Source organism: Micromys minutus (assembly GCF_963924665.1).
Source record: "Micromys minutus genome assembly, chromosome: 2".
In the NCBI taxonomy this organism is placed as follows: Eukaryota; Metazoa; Chordata; class Mammalia; order Rodentia; family Muridae; genus Micromys; species Micromys minutus.
Genome location: NC_137971.1, coordinates 53,590,516 through 53,613,503, shown reverse-complemented (window position 1 = coordinate 53,613,503; position 22,988 = coordinate 53,590,516). Strand labels below are relative to the sequence as shown.

The 22,988-nt window shown below is 51.1% G+C and overlaps 3 protein-coding genes across 8 annotated transcripts; 1 reads left to right on the top strand and 2 right to left on the bottom strand.

The window, feature by feature from the left end:
- Nucleotides 1-194: 194 nt before the first annotated feature.
- On the top strand, nt 195-1,908 carry PTPRCAP (protein tyrosine phosphatase receptor type C associated protein; the record flags this gene model as incomplete). The annotated part of the gene is made up of 2 exons (XM_080912962.1): nt 195-233; nt 1,318-1,908. 2 exons carry the CDS (start codon nt 195-197, stop codon nt 1,906-1,908), a joined length of 630 nt encoding a protein of 209 aa, XP_080769088.1.
- A 260-nt stretch (nt 1,909-2,168) lies between these two features.
- RPS6KB2 (ribosomal protein S6 kinase B2) lies at nt 2,169-8,625 on the bottom strand. 3 transcript variants are annotated; one of them, XM_080913560.1, is made up of 15 exons: nt 8,472-8,625; nt 8,137-8,177; nt 7,917-8,037; nt 7,560-7,628; nt 6,138-6,285; nt 4,717-4,774; nt 4,541-4,641; nt 4,326-4,416; nt 4,160-4,250; nt 3,941-4,048; nt 3,438-3,500; nt 3,257-3,334; nt 3,058-3,165; nt 2,832-2,967; nt 2,169-2,575 (listed from the first exon to the last, which is right to left on the bottom strand). In XM_080913560.1, exons 1-15 carry the CDS (start codon nt 8,547-8,549, stop codon nt 2,331-2,333), a joined length of 1,536 nt encoding a protein of 511 aa, XP_080769686.1. In that variant the 5' UTR covers nt 8,550-8,625; the 3' UTR covers nt 2,169-2,330. The 3 variants fall into 3 exon arrangements, with proteins under 3 accessions (XP_080769686.1, XP_080769684.1, XP_080769685.1); XM_080913558.1 differs by having other exon boundaries at nt 2,855-2,967; XM_080913559.1 differs by having other exon boundaries at nt 2,855-2,967; nt 7,917-8,032; nt 8,472-8,557.
- Nucleotides 8,626-9,501: 876 nt separating this feature from the next.
- Nucleotides 9,502-21,132, bottom strand: CARNS1 (carnosine synthase 1). Of its 4 annotated transcripts, XM_080912446.1 has the most exons (11): nt 21,060-21,132; nt 20,662-20,688; nt 18,700-18,973; nt 17,887-17,976; nt 17,150-17,637; nt 16,736-16,910; nt 16,566-16,651; nt 15,663-15,894; nt 15,288-15,568; nt 11,582-11,701; nt 9,502-11,326 (listed from the first exon to the last, which is right to left on the bottom strand). In XM_080912446.1, exons 2-11 carry the CDS (start codon nt 20,662-20,664, stop codon nt 10,475-10,477), a joined length of 2,601 nt encoding a protein of 866 aa, XP_080768572.1. In that variant the 5' UTR covers nt 20,665-20,688; nt 21,060-21,132; the 3' UTR covers nt 9,502-10,474. The 4 variants fall into 4 exon arrangements, with proteins under 4 accessions (XP_080768572.1, XP_080768569.1, XP_080768570.1 ...); XM_080912443.1 differs by having other exon boundaries at nt 9,502-11,701; XM_080912444.1 differs by having other exon boundaries at nt 9,502-11,701; nt 18,889-18,973.
- Between the last annotated feature and the right edge of the window lie 1,856 nt (nt 21,133-22,988).

Below are 22,988 nucleotides of genomic sequence, written 5' to 3'. Positions count from 1 at the left end.
TCTGGTATGGGTAATCCTGAGAGGGGCTGAGACCCCATAAAGGTCCTGTGATAGGCAAGAGTAGGTGGGGCATTTGGGGCAGGAAACGGAAGTATCAGAACTCCTACTAGCTCTGTACTTAAGAGCTCCGGGACTTACTTCTCACTAAGCAGCCAGAGTCTGAGGTGGGTGCCCGTGCAAAGGCCAGCGGATCAATGGTGAGCTGTGGAACCTTCTGGGTTCTTGGGGGCGTAGTGGGTTAGGGATGGAATATCAAGGTTGAAGGAGTTAAGGGTCTCCTTTCATAGCCTTGGGTAGCAAGACCCAGGACTAGAATGGGTTGAAACTTAGCCTTCACCTCAGATCTGAGCTCTCTGGAATTGAAGGTAGGTCCTCTAGTTCCTCTCTAGGCATAGCCCTATTTCAAGACCCTTGGGATAGTCCCCCACCTGGTCCCCTCATGAGCTGAGTTGGGTTAACTCCTTCCCCGGAGTTTGGTGTGCTATAGGGGAGCCTTGTACCCAGCACCCTTCCCCCGCCCCTGCTACCACACACCCCCACCTGCTTTGTTCCAACCGCAGGCTTCCTGATAGCTACACATGCTGCCCCCAAGCTGGGTGGCCCTGTATGCCTGAGGCCCTTCAGGGTAGAGCGGGGAGCTGAACGGAAACCCTGCAGCTGGGGCAGCCCCATGGTTGAGAGGAGGGGCTTCAAAGACCCCTCATTCTGAAACCAGTCAACCTCTGATATCGTCTAGGTATCACCATCATGGCCTCCAGAGAGCTACCTGCCACTAGCCTCTCAGGTCCCTTCAATTCCCTCTATTGCAGGGCAGGCCACTTTAACATCCAGCTAATATCCACTGAGCATCCATGTGCCACATGTGGTTTTAGCTGCTTCCCCTCCTCTCCCTCCCAACCCAAGTGCTTACTTTGGTGGGAAAAGAGCAATCAAGGGACCTAAGGTTAGTGAATGGATGGGCTGAGGCAGTAAGTTAGCTGTAGTAGTCTTGCAGGTGTGGGAAGGGGTGACCAGGAAGGAAACATGATCAGAATGTAAAGTGGAAAAAAAAAGTCTGGCAGGGTCTCATCAGCCAGGCCTATCTAAGTGAGGGCAAGCATGTAGCCATGAGGCTTTGGAAGTGGTCTCTAAGCAGAGGGAAGGCCAGTGCACAGGCCTCAGGCAGTGAGAAGTGACTTACAGGGTTGAGTTTATGAGCACCTGACCAAATATGGGCTGGGGATTTTCTGCTTGACTGTCCCTATTTTGCCTGAGGCAGCTGAGGTCTTAGAATTCAGTTGGTCTCATCAAGTGACAACTCCCTATTGTCTCCCACAGGCTCTGCCTGGTACCCTCAGATTTGGGGTGCTGCTGGCCCTGCCATGGGCATTGGTCTCTGGGGCAGGCCCAGAGGATGGTGCAGGCTCCAGTGTGGTCACCATTATCCTGCTGCTCTTGCTCCTACTGCTGCTGGTCACTGGCCTAGCCTTAGCTTGGCGCCGCCTCAGCCGTGCCTCAGGCGGGTACTACCACCCAGCTCGCCTGGGTGCTGCACTGTGGGGCCACACCTGCCGTCTGCTCTGGGCCAGCCCTCCAGGCCGCTGGCTTCGAGCCCGCACTGAGCTGGGATCCCCAGAAGAACCAGAGCCACAGGAGGATGAACAGGATGCAGAAGATTTCATGATGGATGGTGGCCCGGAGGAAGCTGATGTCAAGGAAGAGGAGCAGCAGCGTCAAGCAGAGCAGACCCCAGATGTACATGACACAGACAGTGAGGGAGGTCTGGGTCTCAGCAATCAGGGTCCTGTGGGCTCAGGCAGCAGTGCTGAGGCCCTGCTGAGTGACCTGCATGCCTTCTCAGGCAGTGCTGCCTGGGATGACAGTGCTGGAAGAGCAGGGGCCCAGGGCCTCCGTGTCACTGCATTGTAGGAGTCAGCTTGTTGTCCTGTCCTGCCCCAGCCTCTCTTCCCATGCTGTCATGGTGAAACACAAGCTGCCCTGGACCTTCATCATCCCACCCTCACATGAGCTTTGTAGACTGACACCCCCACCCGTTCCCCAGACAGGCACTGGGCAGATATACTGAAAATAAAACTTGGTAAACACGGAGGTCCATGGTCCTTTCAGATGCCTTCCTCTCCCTAAACAAGCCACTCTTGTGTCCTGAAGCCCAGCAAAAGCCACTCTGCCATGATTCGGTCCTTTAATCCTACAAGAGCACAGGTCCAAAGACAGGCCAAGTCCCTTGTGATGGGATGGGGTTGGGAACCACGTCCAAAGGCTGCAGCCTGCAGCCCTCTGTGTACATGATTGTAAGGTTCACCCTACCACACACAAGACACACTCTAATCTCATCCGCAGGTTGGAGCCAGCCAGGTTCTCCCAGCTGCCTTTTCCTCTATTCTCCTAGCGCCCTGGGCGGCCCCGTCCCTTTTTAGACTTCTTGGTTCCTGAGGGGGGACGAATGGGAAGGGGGGCAGTGCTTGTGGGTGGTGGTGATGATGGTGGTGGCAAGAGTGGAGGTAGAGATGGCTCCATAGGCTCTGGTGGGCCAGGACTGGGCCGGAACCCCTCAAAGGGAGAAAACTTGAGGGGGCTGCAAGAGAAACAAAGGCAAAGTCAGAGCCTCCTAGGCCTAGTCAGGTAAGGGAGCAGGTAAGGGAGGTTAGGTTCTTTATCTACTTGGGCACACAAATTGTACATCCACAAACTATCACTTTAACAGCCTCTCACAAATGTATAAGGACTGGGGTCCCACAATGAGCATGAACCTGAAGCTAGCCTTTAAAGAAAAGCTTGGCCAGAGTAGCCCACAGGTACTGGTCTATGCTAGGGAACCCTGCCCCAGCCACATGCCTGCCCTGTCCCTAGGTACCTGATGGGAGTGCGGGGACTGCTGTTAAGGCGTCTGGGGGAACGCAGCTTAGGCTGGAAGGAGAAGCCCTCTTTGATGCTGTCCAAGACCGAAGGTGCCACATATGTGAAGCCCTGTGGGGAGAGGGCAGGCCAGGTGATGCTGACATCTTTAGTCCCTAGCTACAATTCTTGTTCTGATCCCTACAGCTCCCAGGCCCTCACCAGGAAGGCTTGGTTGGCACTCTCACTGAGGGCTGTGTCATCTGGACTATCTACTGGCGTCTGCCGTGTGAATCGTGCATCAAACTGGCTCACATCTTCTTCTGATTGCTGTGGGGAGAACCACGTGGGGAATTAAAGGAATCCAAACAGCAGGACCTCCACATGCCAGGTGGCCAAAAGGACCCCCCAATATACTCACCAGACTTGGCCTGAAGGGGGGATCCACACGACGGGCCAAGAGGTCATCCCAATTGATGTGCCGGAAAAAGGGGTGCCTCTGAGGGTAGAGGGTACCAGGGAATGTCAATTATTCACTTGCCTAGCTCCCTGCTATAATCCACTTCATCCATTGACCCCAGTGGTGACAAAACCAAACTCACCTGCACATCAGCAGCGTCTCCTGGGCCACCCCCAATTCGATGATTAGGATTTCGCTTCAGAAACTGCACAGGGAAGAAGTAAGGGTAGAGAGAAATGGATGGTGTGTGCCCAGCCTCCAGAATGGGCAGAAAGCAAGCAGAAATAGGGTATAAGATCTAGAACAGGACCTCTGCACACTGAACTCCTCAGTAGTTTCAGAGTTGGGTTAATAGTATCCTCTTCAGGAAGCCTTGATGGCACTCCTCTTCCCCTAACAGGCTGGTACTGGCGCTAACTCACAAGAACACTCTTCTGATAAAGACACAGATCCAGTACTGCTCAGGGACTCAGAGCCCAGGCCTGAGCTCAGGGTTCTGAATCCCAAAGCCAGTGTTTCTCATAGGCAGGTGGGCTTGGGGGGTTGTCCCCCAGAGCCTAGGGACAGTCAATCATACGTACAGAGTTGCTGACAGGGCTTAGGGGAAGAGATGGAAACATGTCCTTGGATGAGAAAGAGCCCCACCTTTTTGGCAAGGTCCCGGGCATCCGGGGTGAGGTAGGGGGGCAGCACCAGCTTCCCTTTAATGATTTTATCCATAGTTTTCTTCCGGTTCTCTGCGGTGAAGGGCGGCTGGAGAAGGCAGAAGGTGAGGGCAGCCTAGGGGTCCTCCCACCCAGTCCTGCCCCAGCCTGGAAGGGATCTCCCCAACACCCACCCTGCTCCCAATGAAGCTGGACTTGCCGATCCAGTGAGCATGTCGTACATCAGGGCTCCCAGGCTCCACCAGTCCACGGCTCGGTTGTGACCAGTGCGCACTAGAATCTCTGGGGCCCTGGGTGGAACTGTCAGTGAGGGCAGGCCCTCTCTGGTTATTCTCCCAGACCCTGGCCAGCCAGGTGCTACTTACATGTACTCGATGGTGCCACAGAAGGTGTGAGTGATAGCACCCTCATGAATGGACTCTTTGCAGAGTCCAAAGTCTGTCAGTTTGATGTGGCCTGAGGAAGAATGTTGAAGAGATGCCCATGAGATGGCCAGGCCTACTTGTGGGCTCCTCAGCCCTGCCCTGCAGACCCTGGCAAGACAAGCGATGTAATGCCTTTGTGTGCATTACATGCTCACCCTGGCTGTTGAGCATGATGTTCTCAGGCTTGAGATCCCTGTAAATGATGCCTTGGGAATGGAGATGGCCCAGGGCTAATGTGATCTCTGCCAGGTAGAAGCTGCAAAGACAGGACAAGGTAAAGGCAGGGCAAAGGTTCAGGTAAAGGCAAGGACAAGCACCCCCAGAGACCCACCAGGCTGTGTCTTCCAGGAAGATGCCTTCTCGCTCAAGATGTGTGAAGAGCTCACCACCTGTGACACAAGCACATCAGCAGCTGTGCACTCGGCCCAGCCCCGTTACTATCTGAGCATCAGTTTCTTCTAGAGAAAAATGGGACTTGTAGATCCCACCCTACCTGCCTCCCAGAGCTGTCGTGGGGACTCAATTCAATCAGCAAACATCTACCGTCGCCTACTCACTCGGTGCCTGGCCCTGTGCTGCGTGAAGCTGGGGCAGAGTTGAGGAGACCCAGCCATTTCCCTCAGGATGCTCAGTCTAATGGGAAGACAGACATGTGGACACTGCTCTAGGACGCCAGGCAAAGGTAACAGCTCTGGGAACTTCAGAGCCTCATGATAGAGGGCAGAGGAAGCTAATCTCAATACAATGATGGAGAAGTGCAGTGAAGGTGTAGCTCTTTGTGTCTTGATAGAGTGGAAAGGGATGCCAAGCATGCAGGAAGAAGCTCATAGGATTCAGCTGGTACGGGGGAGACAGGTAGAAGGAATGGGTATCAATACTCTTGGTGAGCAATGGCATGATCAAAAAGACCAAGGCTTTGTTTGGGTGTTTAGAGATGAATGCTCTAGGAAGATGACCAAGATAGTGGAGTGATACAAGAACGCAGGTAAGCTAGAACCTCAAACCTAGTTTGGAAGCAGACCTGCTGGGTGTAGTGGCACATGCTTTTAATCCCAGACAGTGGCAGGGAAGGTCTGAGTTTCATGTAGTGAGTTCTAGGCCAGCCAATGCTATCTAGCAAGATCCAGTCTCAAAAGACAAAACAGGAAGTTGTGTAGCGCACGCCTTTAACACCAGCACTCAGTATGCAAAGACAGGCAGAGATCTTAAGTTTGAGAAACTAAATTCAAGGTGGATCTCCTGAGTTCAAGGCTATTACCGTCTATATAGTAAGTTCTAGGCAGGTCAGGGTCTAAGCAGACCCTGTCTCAAAAAAAAAAATCACAAAAACAAAAAAACAAAAGCAAAACAAAAAACCAAACCAAACAAACAAAAACCAAAACTTATAAAAACAGTAAACAGCCATGAGACTTCCAAGAAGAAGGGTGAAGCTAGATGAGGCCTGACTGGGTGCCTGGCACACAGGGGACAGGCAGGAAAGGTAGCAAAAAGTGAATGAAATTTTCTCTGGATATCACATGTATACAAAGTCCCACCAGCCCCACCCACCCCACAAACACTAGGCACTCGATGGATGTTTGCTGAATGAATGAACAAATGGAGAGACAGACAGATGGACACATGGCCAGGCATGGTGTGTGAGCCTCCTAGCCATCCTCTACAATCATACCTCTCAGGATTCCCTAAGTCCCCACCCAGCATTCCCAGGCTGGCTCCCTGACACACACTACTCAGCCTAGCCCACACACCTACCACTGAGGCACTCCAGGATGAGGTAGAGTTTGCCACCTGTCTGGAAAGCATAGGCCAATTCTACAATGAAGGGATGCTTTACAGATTCTAGAATGTTCCGCTCAGCCCGGGTATGTGCTGTGTCCTTGGCACTGCATACAATCTTGGCCTAGAGATACAGGAGTAAGTTAGAAGGTACCCAGAGTGAGTACCCAGAGTGCTTTCCTTTTTGTCCTGCTGATTTATTGTTCCAGAATGCTCAACCTCAACATTCAACTATACAAAGGAGGAGCTAATCAACCCGGGTATATAACTGTCTAGACTCTAGGTCTGCATAGACCATGGCTGTGCAGTGATATCATGGTCATCCCACCTGTAACCAACCGTAGAGTCAGGGTACCAAGGGTGAACATTATCACCAAGAGCCCCCTTTTTTTCTAGAAGCTCCTCCAGTCTTCCCCTCGACAAAGTCTGATCATGACAAAGGCAATGGGAGGACGGGGGCATAAGACTCAGAAGTTAAAAGCGCATGCTATGAAAGCATGAAGATCTGAGTTCAAATCTCCAGTACCAATATAAAAGCCAAGGATGGCTGTGTGTGCCAGCACCCGGGTCTGTGGGAGGAAGACACAGAAGATCTCTGGGGCTTGCTAGCCACCAGCCTAGCTTCAGGTTCAGTGAGACCTTGTCTCAAGAGCATAAGTGACAGTAAGCAGGGTATCCTACCTATGCTCTGCCCTGCCTCTAAACACCCATACATCACCTGGCATATCCCTGTCTCTTGCACACATAATTAAGATGATTAGAACTTCTGAGAGCTCATTAGTCAGTTACAGTTAAATACTGCCCCCAACTCCTGTCTTTCTCGCTTGCTTTTCAGCCATTAACCTTCTGCCATCTTTGGTCACTTGAATCTCTCTGTAATTCTGCTGCAATAAACTTTTCTGGAACTGGTTTATCCTCTCAGTTTCTCACCCTTGAGACTTTTTTGTTTGTTTTCTGAGACAAGGTTAATTATTATGTAATCCAGGGTGGTCCACCACTACTCAGATCCTCCAGCTTTATCCCTTCAGGTCCTGAGACTACGGTGTAACCTACCCAGTTCAGCTAAATTTGACACTACTGACACACTAAGCCAGAGGATTCTTTGCTGCGGGTTCCTGCTGAGCTGCATTCTGGGCTTCTATTCACTGAATGCCAACCATACCACCTGCCCTCATGAGTCCTGAGACTCAAAACTTGCCCTATGTACCCTAGCAGGCAAGTTGCTTTCACTTAAGAATTACTGCTTCAAATATATGGATATTTGACAACAGATACTAAGTCAGCAAGTGCCAAGATAAGGACTGTCTTTATCATGTTTCCGGCTGTCTTTCCAAGCCCTGGCACAGGCTGCCGGGGATGCCAGCTACTCTGTTTTTGCTGGCTGAGCAAATGACTCACCTTTCTCAAGACTTTCATGGCATATATTTTGCCCAAGTTGGTGCCTTGCACTTTTCTCACCTGAAACACCTGTAGGGCAGGGGAGACTGGATTAACTTCCCTGACCACGTCCAATTTTCAAGAAGCCCCACCCTAAAGCTCTAGTATTGGGACCAAAAGCTCTAAGCTCAGCTTAAGGGTGGAACAGTAAAGATTTCCATCGGATTTTGAAAGGATCTGCCCTTCCCTCCCTCAGGTTTCCAGCTCTGAATCCCATCAGAGACTCAGCAGATTTACTACAAGCCTATTGGGTGTGAAGGATGGTATGCTGTTTCAGGCTAGAGATGAGGTAACCATGAGGGGAAGAGATGCTAGTACCTTGCCATAGCCCCCCTTGCCCAGCACACTCAGTAGCTCAAAGCAGTGGGGTCCGATGCGCTCGGGGCCCAGGTTGACGCTGCTCTCTGTCAGCTCCACCTCCTCATAGTGCCCCACTGTCCTAAAGATATAATACGTTAATAAGGGCAAGGCTCTAGTGTACCCCAAGTTCCGCCCCCCTATTCCATGCCCCCACCCTCCAAGCAAGACCCTCACTCACTCCAGGCCAGCAGCCCTTAACTCGCCAAGGGGACACACGTCCTGTGAGAAACCAAGTGATAAGAACCATGAAAGGTGCCAGAACATCTCCTTTCAACCTAGGCTAAACTTGGCTCAGGGGAGAGGACCACGGATAGGAAGACAGCAGCAGGGATGGGGACAGGCTGGGAAGGATAGACCAAGGATTAAAAAAAGGGGAGATCGGGTCCAAGGGCTGGGACTGGCGCTGGATCTGAGAAGGATCGGGGTTTGTAGGTGCCACAAACCACTCAGTAGGGAGCGCCAGGGCTTTGGTTAACCAGCTGGGTCCAGTCGCGCCCGGAGGGAAACACTCACCGCAGGGTTGAACTCCGGTTCGCCCTCGCCCTCACTCCCTTCCTCGGTCTCCAAGTCTAAATCAAACACGGCCGCCATGGCCCCGCCGGCCCCGCGGGACCCTTGGCCCGGACCAGGCGGCGCTCTGACTGACAGCCTCAAGCTTGTGCTCACGTCATCTCTCCGCGACAGCAGCCGCGCGCTCTGTTGGCGCAAGCTAGCGTCACCCACTCTCAAGTCGGGTGGGAAGAAAAGATGGCGTCTGTCAGAAAGCCTCTCGGGAATCGTAGTTCCAGAGATCTGGACCGCCCATCCTGCAGCCTTATGAATAGGCTTTACTAGATCATCTTCCTAGTTGGTTTCTCCTCGGCCAACTCTTGATCCGAGCCGCACGCACAGAGGCTCTCACTTTAACTCTGGGGCAAGTGAGATTTAAAGGGCAGAATTACAGGTGTATGAAGGTTTGGGTTTAAATAGCAACTCTTCAGCACTTCTTAGAGCTGTGAGCTGCCCTGAAAGCAAAGTTGTGTCTGTTCGATTGTATTAGGTAGCAGCAGATTGTATTAGGGACACTCCTTACAACCTCCCTGAAGCTCAAGATCTTGCAAATCTGACATTTTCTGGGCGACTGCCTGGGCTTTGTTATAAGGCTCCCGTTCTGAAAGGCTCAACACATCTAAATATGGACTTTTGTTAATGTAAACATACCGAGTATTCCTGCTGCCTAACTCAGAATAGATACTTTAATAGAATATGGTTGAAAGGATGGATGAGAACTAGTGAAATGGTTCAAGGGGTAAAATCACTTGCCGCACAAACCTGACTGCTTGGGTTCTATCCCAAACTATGCCCGTGCCTTTTGATTGGAGTCTGTCTGGACCAGGGGGTTACCTTATACCTATATGTAGGTCAGCCCTGGGGCCCAGCCAATAGGATGTGTTTCCATCTCTCCCTCCCACTTCCCAGCTCCCCACCTACTGAATGGGAGCACTATCTAAAACAAACTGGATTCCAGATACTTCACTAGTTTATAAGTCTTTATTTGGGTAGGCATATTTTGGGAGCTGTCCATGGCTCCTGTGCTGGGCAGAGACAGGTGTTTACAGAGTAGCTAGCTTCCCAGAATGAGAAAAGGTGGGTACTCGGAAGTCCCAGGGGCAGGCTAGTTAGGTATGCCAGAGGCCAAAGCAACAAAACTGGTGGGGAACATGCATGATATATGGGAGGGAGGTGTACAGGAGTCTGAGTGCTGCTTATGACTGAAGATAGAAAGGACCCGAAGGCTGACTGAGCACGTAAAACAGTAAACAGAGAAAGCTGGCCTTTGCATCCTGTCCTCGTCCATTGAGACAGAACCTTGGAGGCAGTAATTTTTTTCTCTCTGAGCCTGCTTCCTCATTTGTAGCATGGGGCACTAGGGTCTGCTAAAAGTGTGAAGGGAAATGCTTATTGCTGATGACAGACATTTGCTTTTACTGCTCAGGCCAACAGACACAGTGAATCACTGCCAGACATTTTCAGCAAGCTCTACAACTGTCCTGGTCTGCTGTGCTGCATAAAGACTGGTGTGCTAACCTCAGATTTCATGGCCTTTGTCCAAGGCTAGGGGTTGGTGGAGGGTCTCTCCTTGTGTAGGTGACAGGAAGAGGTGAACCCGGAGGGTTGGAGGAGTGAAGGAGGAGGAGCCAGGGTTTCACTCACTCCCATCTGGGCTAGGTAACTGACAATGTGGTGATGAAGCTCTATTTGTTAGTTCTTTAAAGGCTAGAGTCTTGGGGACACCTGGGACTAGATGGAGGCTTTCTGGAAGGCAAGAGGACCCAGCAAATTCCTGATACTTGTTTTATGGTCCTTGAATCCTGAAGACTTTGATGTCAAAATGGCTCTACTGTTCTGGAATAGACCTGAGGCATAGGAGTGTGCTGAACCAGGTTTTGGGCAAAGTGACAGAAAGAGGAACAGGGAAACAGAGCATCACACCCCCTCCCCTAGCACTTCATTCCTACTGCTCTTTGACCCCAGTGCTATTTGAAATGAGACAGGAAATGGGCAACTGGGTAATGGGGCCTGTCAATGCCCAAGCCCTGGCAGATGCCTAGCAGGCGGTGACGGGCCTCAGCAGGGCTGGGCCCAGCACAAGCCACATTACAGTAGGGCTCCTCATACTGGCCAGGTATCAGGGCCTCCTCCAGCAGGTTGAGTCGTAACTGACCCTGGTCATGGAGGGCTTGCAGAGTCTCTCGACTGCCAGGGGAACTCAGCAGCTGTAGGTGCTGGGACACCAGGCACATGATGCCCACTAGGTAGCCACGGGCACGAGGGTGGGCAGGCAAAGCAGGCTGCAGGCCGCAGGCTACCATTGTAGAAGCCAGAAGCAAATCCACACCATAGAGCTCCAGAATCCAGTCTCGAAGGTAGAACCCTCCCATTCGAGGGTTGATCTCGATGAGCCTTGGCCCAGCCCCAGTCATCTTGAGCTCCACATTGAAAACCCCATCTAGCAGCCCACAGCCCAGGCAGCAGCGAAAAGCTGCCTGCACCATCTGGGCCTCCTGCTCTGGTGCGAGCCCAGTGGGCATGCAGGCTGCAGTCTCTGTGAAGCCAGGCAGCCTCGTGGGGCCATTATCAGAGACAAAAGCAGCCAGCAACCGTCCACCGAACACCACCAGGTCCACATCATGCTCTGTGCCCTCAACAAACTCCATCAGCAGCATAGCATTGCCCCAGCCCAGCCCAATGCCTGGGTGGTCAGCCTCACCCTGCAAGTCACGGAGGATCCGGGAGAAGTGCTCATGGCACTGTGGCCCATCCTTCACCAGCTGCACGCCTACTGCTCCTGACCCAAATTCCAGTTTCATCACACCTGGCAGGGGCACCTGGTAAATGGCCTTCTCCACATCAGCCTCACTTTCCAATGGGCAGCAGGCCACGGCATGGAGGGAAGTAGAAGGCCAGGGTGGGCCCTGGCATTGCAATAGATGTAGCTGGGTGCGGCTCTTTTGCTTTGCCAAGCACATGGCAGCTGGGGGGCTGCAGGGCAGACCCAGCTCACGGCAGAGGAGAGCAGTAAGCACCAAGCAGTCATCCCAGAAGGAGAAACAGCCATCTAGCTTCAGGTTCCGTGTCCGTACCAGCTCAGCCAGCAGCTGTGCATTCTCCTCATCCTTCCGGTGTTCAGTCACATCAAAGTGGATGAAGGTCTGGACCAGCTGGGATGCAAAGTGGTTGGGGTCTGATTCCACCAGATGCAGCTGAAACGAAGCAGAGGGACAGCCATATGAGCAGGTGTTGGGTCATGGATACAGGATGGTTTTCAACAGAGGTAGACACCAAGTGCTCAATATGTGTTTATTGATGACTTGAATAAATGTGCAGAGGTAAGACACCTTCTTCAGCTTGGATGGAAGGGAAGTCAGGAAAAAAAAAAAAAACTTAAGGAGAAAAGGGCAGGCTGGGTGAGAGGAGCAGGGTGCAAGAAAAGTACACCAGAGGGCTTATTAGAGTATGTTCACAAGAGTTGGCAAGATGGCTCAGTGGTTAAGAGCACCAACTATTCTTACAGAGGTCCTGAGTTCAATTCCCAGCAATCACATGGTGGCTCACAACCATCTGTAATGGGATCTGATGCCCTCTTCTGGTGTGTCTGAAGACAGCAACAGTGTACTCATAAATAAAAATAATTAAACCTTAAAAAGAAGAAGAAGAACATGCTCACAAGCAGCTTTCCTCCAGGGCTTAGAGACCAGCCATCAAGGCTTGGGGCTTGCTTATCATTCCTTCCACATATTCTTTTTTTTTTTTAATAAAAAATATTGTATTTACTTAGAAGTGTTCAGAATGTCAACAAAACAGCCACTTTTTTTTCAGTCACAGAGTGATATTCAGTTAACAGGACAACAATTATCTTCATATAAGCTGCATCAAAGACAACTGAATATGAAAAAACAAAGCAAAAGAAAATAAAGCCAAAAGAAAAAAAACCAACCAAACTACTGTCCCCCATATATAACTAATTTGTGCTGTGCACCAACAAGAACCTGTTTTAAATTTCCATGCCAACTTATAACGCCCAGACTGTACCAGGCAAGGTTAGTGGCTGTTGAAAATACCACCAGGACAGGGCTATCTAAAGACACATTTGGTAGTGTGTTAACTATATTAAAAAAGACACTGTACAGTTTAAAAACAAATCTTACACAACCTTACATTTCAGTTTTTTTTCCTTTAAAAGTGATGAGTTGTATACAGAAGGGTTAAATGCTTTATAGACAAGGAAAAAAAACTGTTCTAGAACCAACTTATTCATCTTCATCTTTGTCTTCCTCTTCTTCCTCCTCTTCATCCTTCTCCGCATCTTCCTCTTCCTTCTTTTTCTTGCTCTTTTCAGCCTTGACCACCCCTTTTTTGCTGCATCAGGGTTTCCTTTAGCTCTGTAGGCAGCAATGTCCTTCTCGTACTTCTCCTTCAGCTTGGCGGCCTTCTTCTCATAGCTGCTTGTCATTCTCTGCAATGTTGTTCCACATCTCCCCTAGTTTCTTTGCAACATCACCAATGGATAAGTCAGGATGCTCGCCTTTGATTTTTGGGTGGTACTCAGAACAGAACAAGAAGAAGGCAAAAGGAGTCCTCTTGGTGTCCTTGAACTTCTTTTTGGTCTCCTCTTTGGGGGGTGTAGGTTTTCATTTCTCTTTCATAACGAGCCTTGTCAGCCTTTGCCATATCTTTAAATTTCCCCTTTTCTTCAGCAGACATGGTCTTCCACCTCTCTGAGCACTTCTTGGAGAACTCTGAGAAGTTGACAGAAGCATCCGGGTGCTTCTTCTTGTGCTCCTCCCGGCAGGTTTGCACAAAGAATGCATATGAGGACATTTTGCCTCTTGACTTCTTAGGATCTCCTTTGCCCGTGTCTAGTTGATTTTCCTCGGAGAGGCACAGAGCCGCCCAGTGCCCGTCTGGCTCTTGCTTGCCCCATCGCTGTCCCTATAAAGCTCAATGTACTGCAATGGCTCCCTTCCACATATTCTAACACTGTAATGTGAAGTTCTGCACTCTCAAGGAGCCCCGTGTCCCTAAAGCTTGTGTTTTACTAGGTGAACAGAGACACTAGATAGCTGCTACTCAAAGCAGAAGCAGCCACTGATGAGGGAGAAGTGGCCGTGTGTGAGGTAACTTGGCATCAGGAGTCTGTCAGTCCTTCAACTGACATACTATCAGGTAAGAACTGTGATGCCAAGGCTTATGGGAATTCCCCAGGGACTGTGCAGTGGTGGACAAGGGCCAGCCTAAGAAAGATTCAGCTTTCTTATCTGTTTCAATAGAAATGATAATGTATGTTGCCTGGCTAACTCCAGATCCTACAACGTGAGTCCTAGCCTTCTTCAAACAATAAATGTAACTTGAAATCAATAAAGTGTTCATTTCCCTCCTGGAGGATCCTGTGTGCCAAGTTGCAGGATTCAGCTTCAAAAATCTTCCCCTATGACAGAACTGAACTTCTTCCTTACCCAGATGTTCAAGACCTAGTAGCTAATTCCAACACCTGGGAGGCTGAGGTAAGAGGACTGTTATGAATGCCAAGTCTGGGCTACATAGTGAAAGATATGTCTTGGGGAAGAAAGGTATGCAGGAGGAACTGAAGAGAGTAATCTCAGCACTCGGAAGACCGAGGCAGGAGGATCTCAGAAAGTTCAAGGCCAGCCTGATTTTCTTATTAAGTTTCAGGTCAGTCTGAGCCATATCTGACATAAATAATTACTAAAATAAACAAAAATATAAATATAAAATAACACTCCTAAATCCCAGAATCTGGAGGTGGAGGTAGGAGGACTAATTCAAAGCAAGCTTCAGCTATATAAGGAGTTTGAAGCCATCATGAGTTATATGAGAACATATCTCAAAGATCCCCAAACACTGAGGGCTGGAGAGATGACTCAGGCATTAAGGGTACTTGTTGCTTTTGCAGAGAACCAGAGTGTTTAGCACCCACATAAGGTGACTCTGGATCTGATGACACCTTCTCCTGGACTCCACTGACACCTGCACACACTTGTACAGATACATACTTCAGACCCAAGCACATAAAAATTAAAAAGCAAAATAAATCGGTGCTGGAGAGATGGCTCAGCAGTGAAGAGCCCTGGCTGCTCCTCCAGAGGTCCAGGTTTGATTCTCAGCACCAACATGACAACTCACAACAGCCTGTAATCCGGTTCTAGGGGATCGACGCCCTTTCCTGGCCTCTGTGGACACCAAGCACGTACATGGTGCATAAACATACTTGCAGGCAAAATACCCATACACATACAATTAAAAATAAATCAATAGATAAAATTAAAAATAAATCAATAGATAAAAATAATGAAATCCAGGGCTCTAGCTCAGGGATAGAGAGCTTTTTCCCATAGTATATGCAAGGTCCTAATTTAATCGCTAAGACAGCAAGAAAAAAAAAATCTGAGCCTGGTGGTGCACGCTCTAATTCTAGATTAGGGTGGAAAAGGCAGGAAGATCTCTAGGAGTTTGAGGCTAGCCTGATTTACATTGAAAATTCCAGTCAATCAGGATTTATCGTGAGACTTTTTCTCAAAAGTAAATAAAATAGAGAAGTGAGCTCCTCTGTTAATCTGCAATACCGCCAGTCTCTTGCCCATTTCAGCCTATTTTTTTCCACCTCTTCTTTTCCTTTGTTTTTCTGAGTGGCCATTCACACAGCAGCAGGGCCCGCCCCTCACCAGGAAGGCCCGCCCCCGGAAAGCGGCCACTCTGGCCTGAAGAACTAGTCCCGCCCATTCATAGCCCCCACCAATCAGAACACGATTTGGGCTGCGCCCCGCCCACCTTCAGTCCGTAGTCCCGCGCCGCCTCCCACACGAATTTCTTGCTGACGCCGCCTGCGCCGACTACCAGCAACTCCTTGCCTTCCATGAGGTGGCGCCCTGAGCGCCGCAACATGGTCTCCACTAGTGGTGCTGCAGCTGCCTCCTCAGCTGAGCATCTCAGGCGTGGCACGGCCCACAGCCCCTCAAGCGCGCCGCATGCCTCTAGGCACAGGCCAGTGTTCAGCTTAAGGACCACGGAAGTCAGCGTGCGTCCGACCACTGTGAGAACGAAGTCTACGCCTGGAACGGGCAAGAATGCGCGGACTGAGTTCCTCTCAACCCCGTCCCCACGCCGCCCAAGCTGCCCAGCCCGAGCCACGCCTCCCGTGCTCACCGAGGAAGTCAGTGTGCACTTGGCGTCCACCGCGCTGCTCCACGCTCAGTCCGGCTTCCAGGGCCAGCACTGCGGCCAACGCGGCTTCAGCTGCTTGTTTGATGCCCTGCTCCAGAAGCGCCACCTGCGCCTCCTCTTCCAGGCCGCACTGGGCCAGCGCCACCCCCAGTGTCCTCGGCAGGGTATAGTGGTGCCGCACCGGTCGATCCCCACGGCCCACGCCACACACCACCTGACCACAGGGCAGTTCAGAAGGGGCTGGCCTGGGAGAAGCCCTGCCAAAACTCACCTTTCTAAGTACCCCTTTGACGCCTGCGCATCTTCCCTACACCAAGATCCAGGCCCCACCTTCCCTGCACTTCAGGAACCCCCTTCTTTCTTAAGACCTAAACTTTACAAATCATTCTCAGCTTCACTGGCCATCTGGTGCTCAGATCCCTCAGGGTTAAGCTCGAAGATTACAAACATGCTTGCTCCAACCTGCTATAGGTACCCTGTTTTTTTCCTAGCCTTAGCATGTTTCTTGGAAAACCTTCATCATCTCCCCTAAACGTCTGCTGAGTACCCGAGGTCCCCCAAGCCTTCCTGGGTTCCTCAGCTTGGCATCTTCCTATGGAACTAACCCTGAGTTAGTTTCTTCTGTAAGGAGAAACATCTTGGGAAGGGAATCAGGTCCCCAGGACAAGGAACAGAGATTAAGCACAAGAGCTTGGGCTCCTGATACAGAAGGGTTAAAGAAGGTTGAGGGAAAAAAAAGTGTCAGCCCGAGGAGTCCCCTTGGAAGTAACCAATTTCTCCCCCCAAATCCTATCCTCTCTGCACCAGGCAGGCCTTCATCAGAGCAGTGGGGTTAGGCAGAGCTAGGGTGGACAGGTCTATGCCCTAGACCTGAGCCATTCTCACCTTACTCAGTAGGGGCCTATCACCCTGAATCCGACACACCACTGCACAGATACGCACAGCCAGCTCAGGGCCAGGTGCAGGACTGCCTGGAGGAACATGAGAAGTCTAAGCCCACAAGAGGTCTAGAGGTCAGTCTCTGCTCCCAATTTCTGGCTGGCTCAGGCGAGAACCTGGTAAGGGCAGCCGGACGGGTGGGCACATCGCCTCCACGAGAACACTCTCCTCCTCCTCCAGCTTCTCCAGCAATCCCAGCACTGTGTTCACCACTGTGGATGGCTCTACCCGCAGGTGCAGAGGCAACACCTGTTGTCCCCGCCAGCGCCAGCCACTTAGCCTCACAGCCACCTACAGCAAAAAAGAAAAAGGCCCTTCCTCACCACTACTATCTCGTGTCTGAATGGTAGGATGCTCATGCCACAGGTGCCAGTAAGTAAACTGAGGTAGGAGGGCACAGGGCACTGCTATGGAGAAATGGGGCAGAGCTAAGAGTTGGGGATTTCCCAGCAGGATTTGATAATCACAACATGGGTTCCCTCCTGCAGGTGCCCACACAGACCTCGGTGCAGAGAAGGACCTATTGTTACCTGTGAAGCATCACCCAAGGCCTTGGAGTGCACAAAGGCCTCTACTTCCTCTTTCACCAGTGTTTCCTGGCCCTCCTTCCCACTGAGCTCCACCAGCCGTAGTCCAGGGCTGGCATCCCCTCCCCGAAGGAGCCCTGGAGGCCTATAAGTGAAAGCCAGGGTAGCTGGCACTGCCACACCGCTCTGCTGGGACAGCAACCACCTCATCAGCAGCCGGTCCTCCAGCAGCCGTGCCAGCTCTGACGAAGCTCCTGTGGGGCAAGTGAGATTCCGAGCCAGCTCTGCTGCCTCCTTGCCATGGCCAGATTCTGGCCCCAGGCCTGCCAGGAAGTAGGTGGCATGCCGAGGGGGAACAAAATCATCCAGGAATGTTAGGCCCCCTGGATAGAAGCTCACAGCTTTGGACACCAACAGGGCTGCCTCACCCTCTTGGCCTGGAGTTGCCTCCTTCATCAGCCAGGCAGGGGACAGGCAAAGGAGCATGTTTCCTGTGGACAAATGGAGGAAGGTGGCTCGCCAGGGAATGCTTAGTAGTGCCGACACCCTCCACCCACAGTCCCGGCTTCTGTGTCATGGGGGTCAGCGACTCCCAGAACCCACCCCTATTCAGAGCATGGCAGCTGGTCCTGTAGAATGCAGGCAGTTGCCAAGGTTGGTGGGTATTTTGGGATGTGGCTGGTCTAGGTCAGGGCTGCCCTTTCTGTAGGAGAGGGTAGGAAACTTGGGCACATACTCACCAGGGCTCTGGACCCCACCCTCCAGCAACAGAGAAAGGAAGGTGCTGGGGGAACCCAGAATGCACAAGGTCACCTCTGCCCCAGGGCAGCCTGGGGGAAGAGAATATTGCCACATTCAGCAAGGATCCTCCTCTTGCTCCCCTTCTGCCCACTTTCCCCTATTCCCACATTCCCACCCTCACCCTTAGGCCTCCCAGGTCCTTCTTAGGGGTCAAATGAGAAGACAGAGGGAGCTGAATATGAAAGGGGAGATGCCCGAAATCCCTGCCTTGAGACTGGTTCTGTTTTATCTGCATCTGATCCAGAAGGCACTGGAGGAGGAATCTAACCTGTATTTTGCACATGACCTCAGAAAGGCCACTGTTTCTCTAAGCCTCAGTTTTCCAGTCTGTGTGATGGGAATGAGTCTGTGATTCTCATGTATTCTAGCTGAAGATCATTTGGTCCACACAAAATTATTCATGACCCACCTGATCTATGAAACAAGGAGGCATCTTGGGATCGCAACTGCTCAGCTGCATCCATAGCATCTCCTAAGACATCGCTCTAGAAGTTTCAGCTCCACAGAATATGCAAATGATATCGTGGATTTCCGGGGAGCAGGATGGGTAGGGTGGGACATGGTGGGGAGCCCTGACCTGATGTCCTTGGAGACATGACCTGCCTGCCCTTAGGCCCTCTGGTTTTGCCTTTAGATGGAACCACAGCCTGGGGGAGGAGCCAACCTGGACAGACAAAGGGAAGCAACTGAACTGAAGGTCCCTCCCTGTCTCTTGGAGACCCGGTTTTTTTTTTTTCCGAGCCCTGAGGCACCTGTACGAGGTGCCTGGCTGCGGTCCTGGGTCTCAGGAAGGCCAGCTTGCTGCAGACAGCTCTGAAGGAGACCGTAGTAGTGTACAGTCCAGACCCGAGCCTCAGCCTCTTCTGGGGAGCCCTTGCAATCCAGGTTAACATCCTGGCACCAGGGCCCAGGGAAGCAGCCTGTGGGTGGCAGGCCAGCACCTCCTTTCTGTGGTTCTTCCTTTCCATCCAGGTCCTTGGAGCCCAGAGGATAGTCCCACTCTGTACTCAGTGGATCCAGGCTGAGCTGAGCAGGAGGCAGAAACAGTATGTTTTGGGCAGGATTATCAAAAGAGTATCTTAAATCACTCAATGGTACAAGCCAGCCTCCCAGTCTTCCCACCTGGGTCAAGTTCAAAGGACCAAAAGAGGAAGGAGTTGGGGGGAGGGAAGGCTTGCCAAGTGGAAACTGTGGCTAGGTACACTGATAAATGTGGTGTCTTGGGCCAGCGAATGGGAAGGGACATATTTCCCATTGGACTGCTGGCCCCTATTACAGCCAGGGTCTGTCTGTCCTAGCTGGGATCATAGGAGCCTGGGCTTTGTCATCTTGTTGCTACAATCCCAGCTGACACACTGTAACTGGTCCACACAGATGTTTCCAAACTGAAATACTTCAACCAAGGTCTAGCCCTGTTTTCTCCAGGACTCAGTGACTCATCTACCATCATGGAGTTTTTACTGTTACTTATTAGAATTTATTTTTTTCCTCAGCACCCAGATGATGTGACACCTCTTGGTGAAGGCTGGCACCCTTTTTATTATTGGCATTTTGTTTTGTTTAGAGACAGGGTTATATGTAGCTGAGGCTGGCCACAAGCTCTGTGTAGTGGAGAATGACCTTCAACTTCTGATCCACATATCTTTACCTCCTGAGCGTTGGGATTATAGGCATGTTCTGCCACAGCAGGTTTACATGGTGCTATGGGTAGAACTCAGCCTCAGGTAGACTGAGCCAGCACTCTACCAACTGCCTTGCAACTTCAGTCCCTCCTTTTGCTCCTTTTTCTTCTTCGTTTTTCCTTTTCTTTTTTTTGAGACAGATTTTTTTGCTTTTTAGATCAGGTTGACCTCAAACTAAAGGCACCCCACCTCCCAAGCAGTGAGATTACAGGTGTGCACCTGGTTGGGTGATTGGTTTACTGTGTAGCTCAGGTTGGCCTTGAACTGACAATCCTTTTGCTTCAGACTCCCAAATGGCTGGGATTAAAAGCATGTGTCACCACACCTGATTCAATATGTCTACAAGTGTATGGGGTTCTGGCACTATTTTCTTTGCAGGAAGTCTGCAGGAAGAAGACACCCTACCCCCTCTCTGAGACTGGGAGCCTCAGAGTGAAGGAAATGGGGACATTACTCCTTGTAGTATCTTGGCCTATACAAGTGTGGCAACTGGGCCTGTCTTTCAGGAGACAGGCTGAGCCATCCATGTTGAACAGTCATTAGCTCTCTCTGGCTTGGTGGCTACCTGGTGCCTGTCTTATTTCCACCCATGGGTTCTGACTTGCCTAGGGAAATCATCTATTGGCTCAAAAACTGTAAGCTAAGGCCCAGACATTCAAGGTCTGCACCTCAGACCTTCACTTGCATCTCAGGACACCAGGGCTGACTTGTTTGTGTCCTTTCCTAGGAAAATACTCTGATATCATGGACTCATGGCTCATCTTTGTGTCCCCAAACCCAGACCAGTGCTGGGCAGATAGGCGGTACTCCATAGGTGCTATTGGAATGAGGAACCATATTGGGCTGACAGCACCTACCTCCTGGGGATGACATGGCATAGGTAAGTGCCTGGCACACTGGGTAGGGTCAAATGGTGAAGCTTGTTATGGGGTGTAAGCTGACAGTCCTCGGCTAGGTTTCTGGGTGCCAGTCCTTGCCCTCCCTCTATCCTGGGACTTGGATCTTTATGGAAAGGGACCACAAGAGACTCACCATCTTGGAGGTAGAGAGGCAGAGAGACTAGGGGACAGAGAAACAAAACAGGGATCAGGGTAATCTGGCCCCTTTCTGCCCTTAAGACTTCAAGGAGTCCATATACCCTCTGTCCTGTCCCTACCCCACCCCCACCCTCAAGGAAAAAGAGGAATTTCTGCTCCATGGACCCCAAGAGCCACACATCTGAGAGTCCTCCAACCCCTGGTTACATCAGCTATGCTGGGAACTGGGGTGTTTGTTGGCTCAGCCCCTGCAGTGGTGGTGGTGGGGTGACCAGGGTTCCCATGAATGTGTAAAGTTAGTGGTAAGCTCTACAAGCTCCCAGGGTCCCCAACCCATGTCCCCACTCATCCCCACTCCCTGACTCCCATGGGGTAGGGCAGGAACCGGGGTACCTGCTGGTAGCAGCAACTGGACCAGGTTAGGCAGGTGGGCAGGTGAGCAAAGAACGAGGGAGTTCTGCAGTGGTGGAGGCACAACACACTGTGGCAAGTGGCTTGTCCTTATATAGTGAGCCTAGCCATGCCCGGGGCAGGGCATCTTAGACTCATGCCAGAGCCCCGCCTCCCCCTTTCCCTAGCGGCTCCCTCCTCCGCAACCCAGGCTTAGGACAAGGGACTTGTGATCCCGAGGGTGTTGGGATCTGATGACTGACACAGAGATAATCTACAGAACAGACACAAGCCTGAGCCAGAGCCTAGGACTATCCAGACACAGACTGGTCTACAGTGAGACCCACAGGGGAAAATATAGAGGAAAAGCTATGGACTGGGAGGAGAGAGGCTTGGTGGGGAGAGAGCCCAGCTTGTTACTGCCTGCCTGGGGCACTGGCTCCACCCTGCCCTTAGATGGAGCAAAGCTCCCAGTGCTCCCAGCCAGGCAGCTGTCAGTCCTAGTCAGGAGCCCCTGGCTACATGGCACGGTCTCTCAGTGTCCTTCCTGAGCCAGGATCTCTGCCAGTTAGGTAGCATGAGGACAGCCGATTAAAATGCTGACGTGAAGCCAGCAATCTATACTCCTTGCTATGGCAGGGCCAACAGGGCTTCCAGAAGCCCACATAATCTGATTTGTGTAAATGCAATTACACCCACAATCTCTCTGAGAACCACACAATCACACCTAGAGGGTCATGCAGTCTGCCAGTGTGCATCACACTAGTAGGTTCCAAACTTGGCTCTGGGCTGTAGGATCTGGAGAGCTAAGGTTTTAATCTTGACTCTCACTTTCCTTCTGCCTTCAGCCATAGTGCCTAGCCTCATATATACCAAACACTCTGATCCTCTCTCCCCCTGCTTGCTCCCCAGGACCTCCACTGTTCTAAAAAACACCTTGAGCAATGAGAGTATTAAGGATCCAGCAGTACTCCTTGGGAACAGAGGTGGCAGCTTTCATAGTTTCCCAGAAAGTGCATGCACAGAAGTCTAGGAGGACCACTTCTGTCTATCACTCAGAAGGGAAGGTGACTGAACCAGGGCTCCCTAGTTTCCCATGTCCCCCCACTCCCCACTGGATTTTCCAGAGCTGCTTAGGACTCCTCTGCCCTAGTTCCACATGTGCCTCAGGTGACAGTCCCTATGCTAACTGATTCCTACAGTGAGAGGCAGCCAGCCCAGGAGCCCCACTTCCTTGCTACTAAGATACAGAGGGGTTCTATTGTGGGCACTAGGCAGAGTACAGATGGCTTATGCAGCTTCTGAAGACAGCGTCTCATTTTCAAATGGGGATTCTTGTGGATTCTTAACACGTAGGACTTAGTAGGCGGCTTTGGATAGTAGGTGAGCTTGAAATTTTCAGCAAGTGATTGTTCTTCCTTTGTTTTGTTTTTATTTGTTTGTTTGTTAGTTTTGAGACAGAATCTCTCTGTGTAGCCCTAGCTGACTTGGAACTTGCTCTGTAGATCTAGCTGGCCGTGAATTCAGAGGTCTGCCTGCCTCTGCCTCCTAAGTGCTGGGATTAAAGTCATGTGCCACCACACCTGGCCTGTAAATATTTATTCTTGTAACAGGCACTATTACAAGAGAGCATGCAGTATCTCAATTCTTAACATCTTGAAAGCTGTCATTACTGCCTTTATGCATAAGGAAGTTAGGCTCAGAGAGGTGGTGTGAAGTGTCCAAGGTCACACACCTGGTAAGAAGCCAGCTAACTGGGATCCTTCCTGTACTCCAACATGGGCATGCTGCCCAGGGAATAGCAAGGTGCTGTCCCACTCCCAGATAAGCCTGTCTGGGGATCAGGCTACTTGTGTTTGTCTAGTAGGCGAAAAAAGAAAAACTCCGAAATGTATTATTTACAAGTGGTAGAGAGGAGGGAAAATAGAGAAG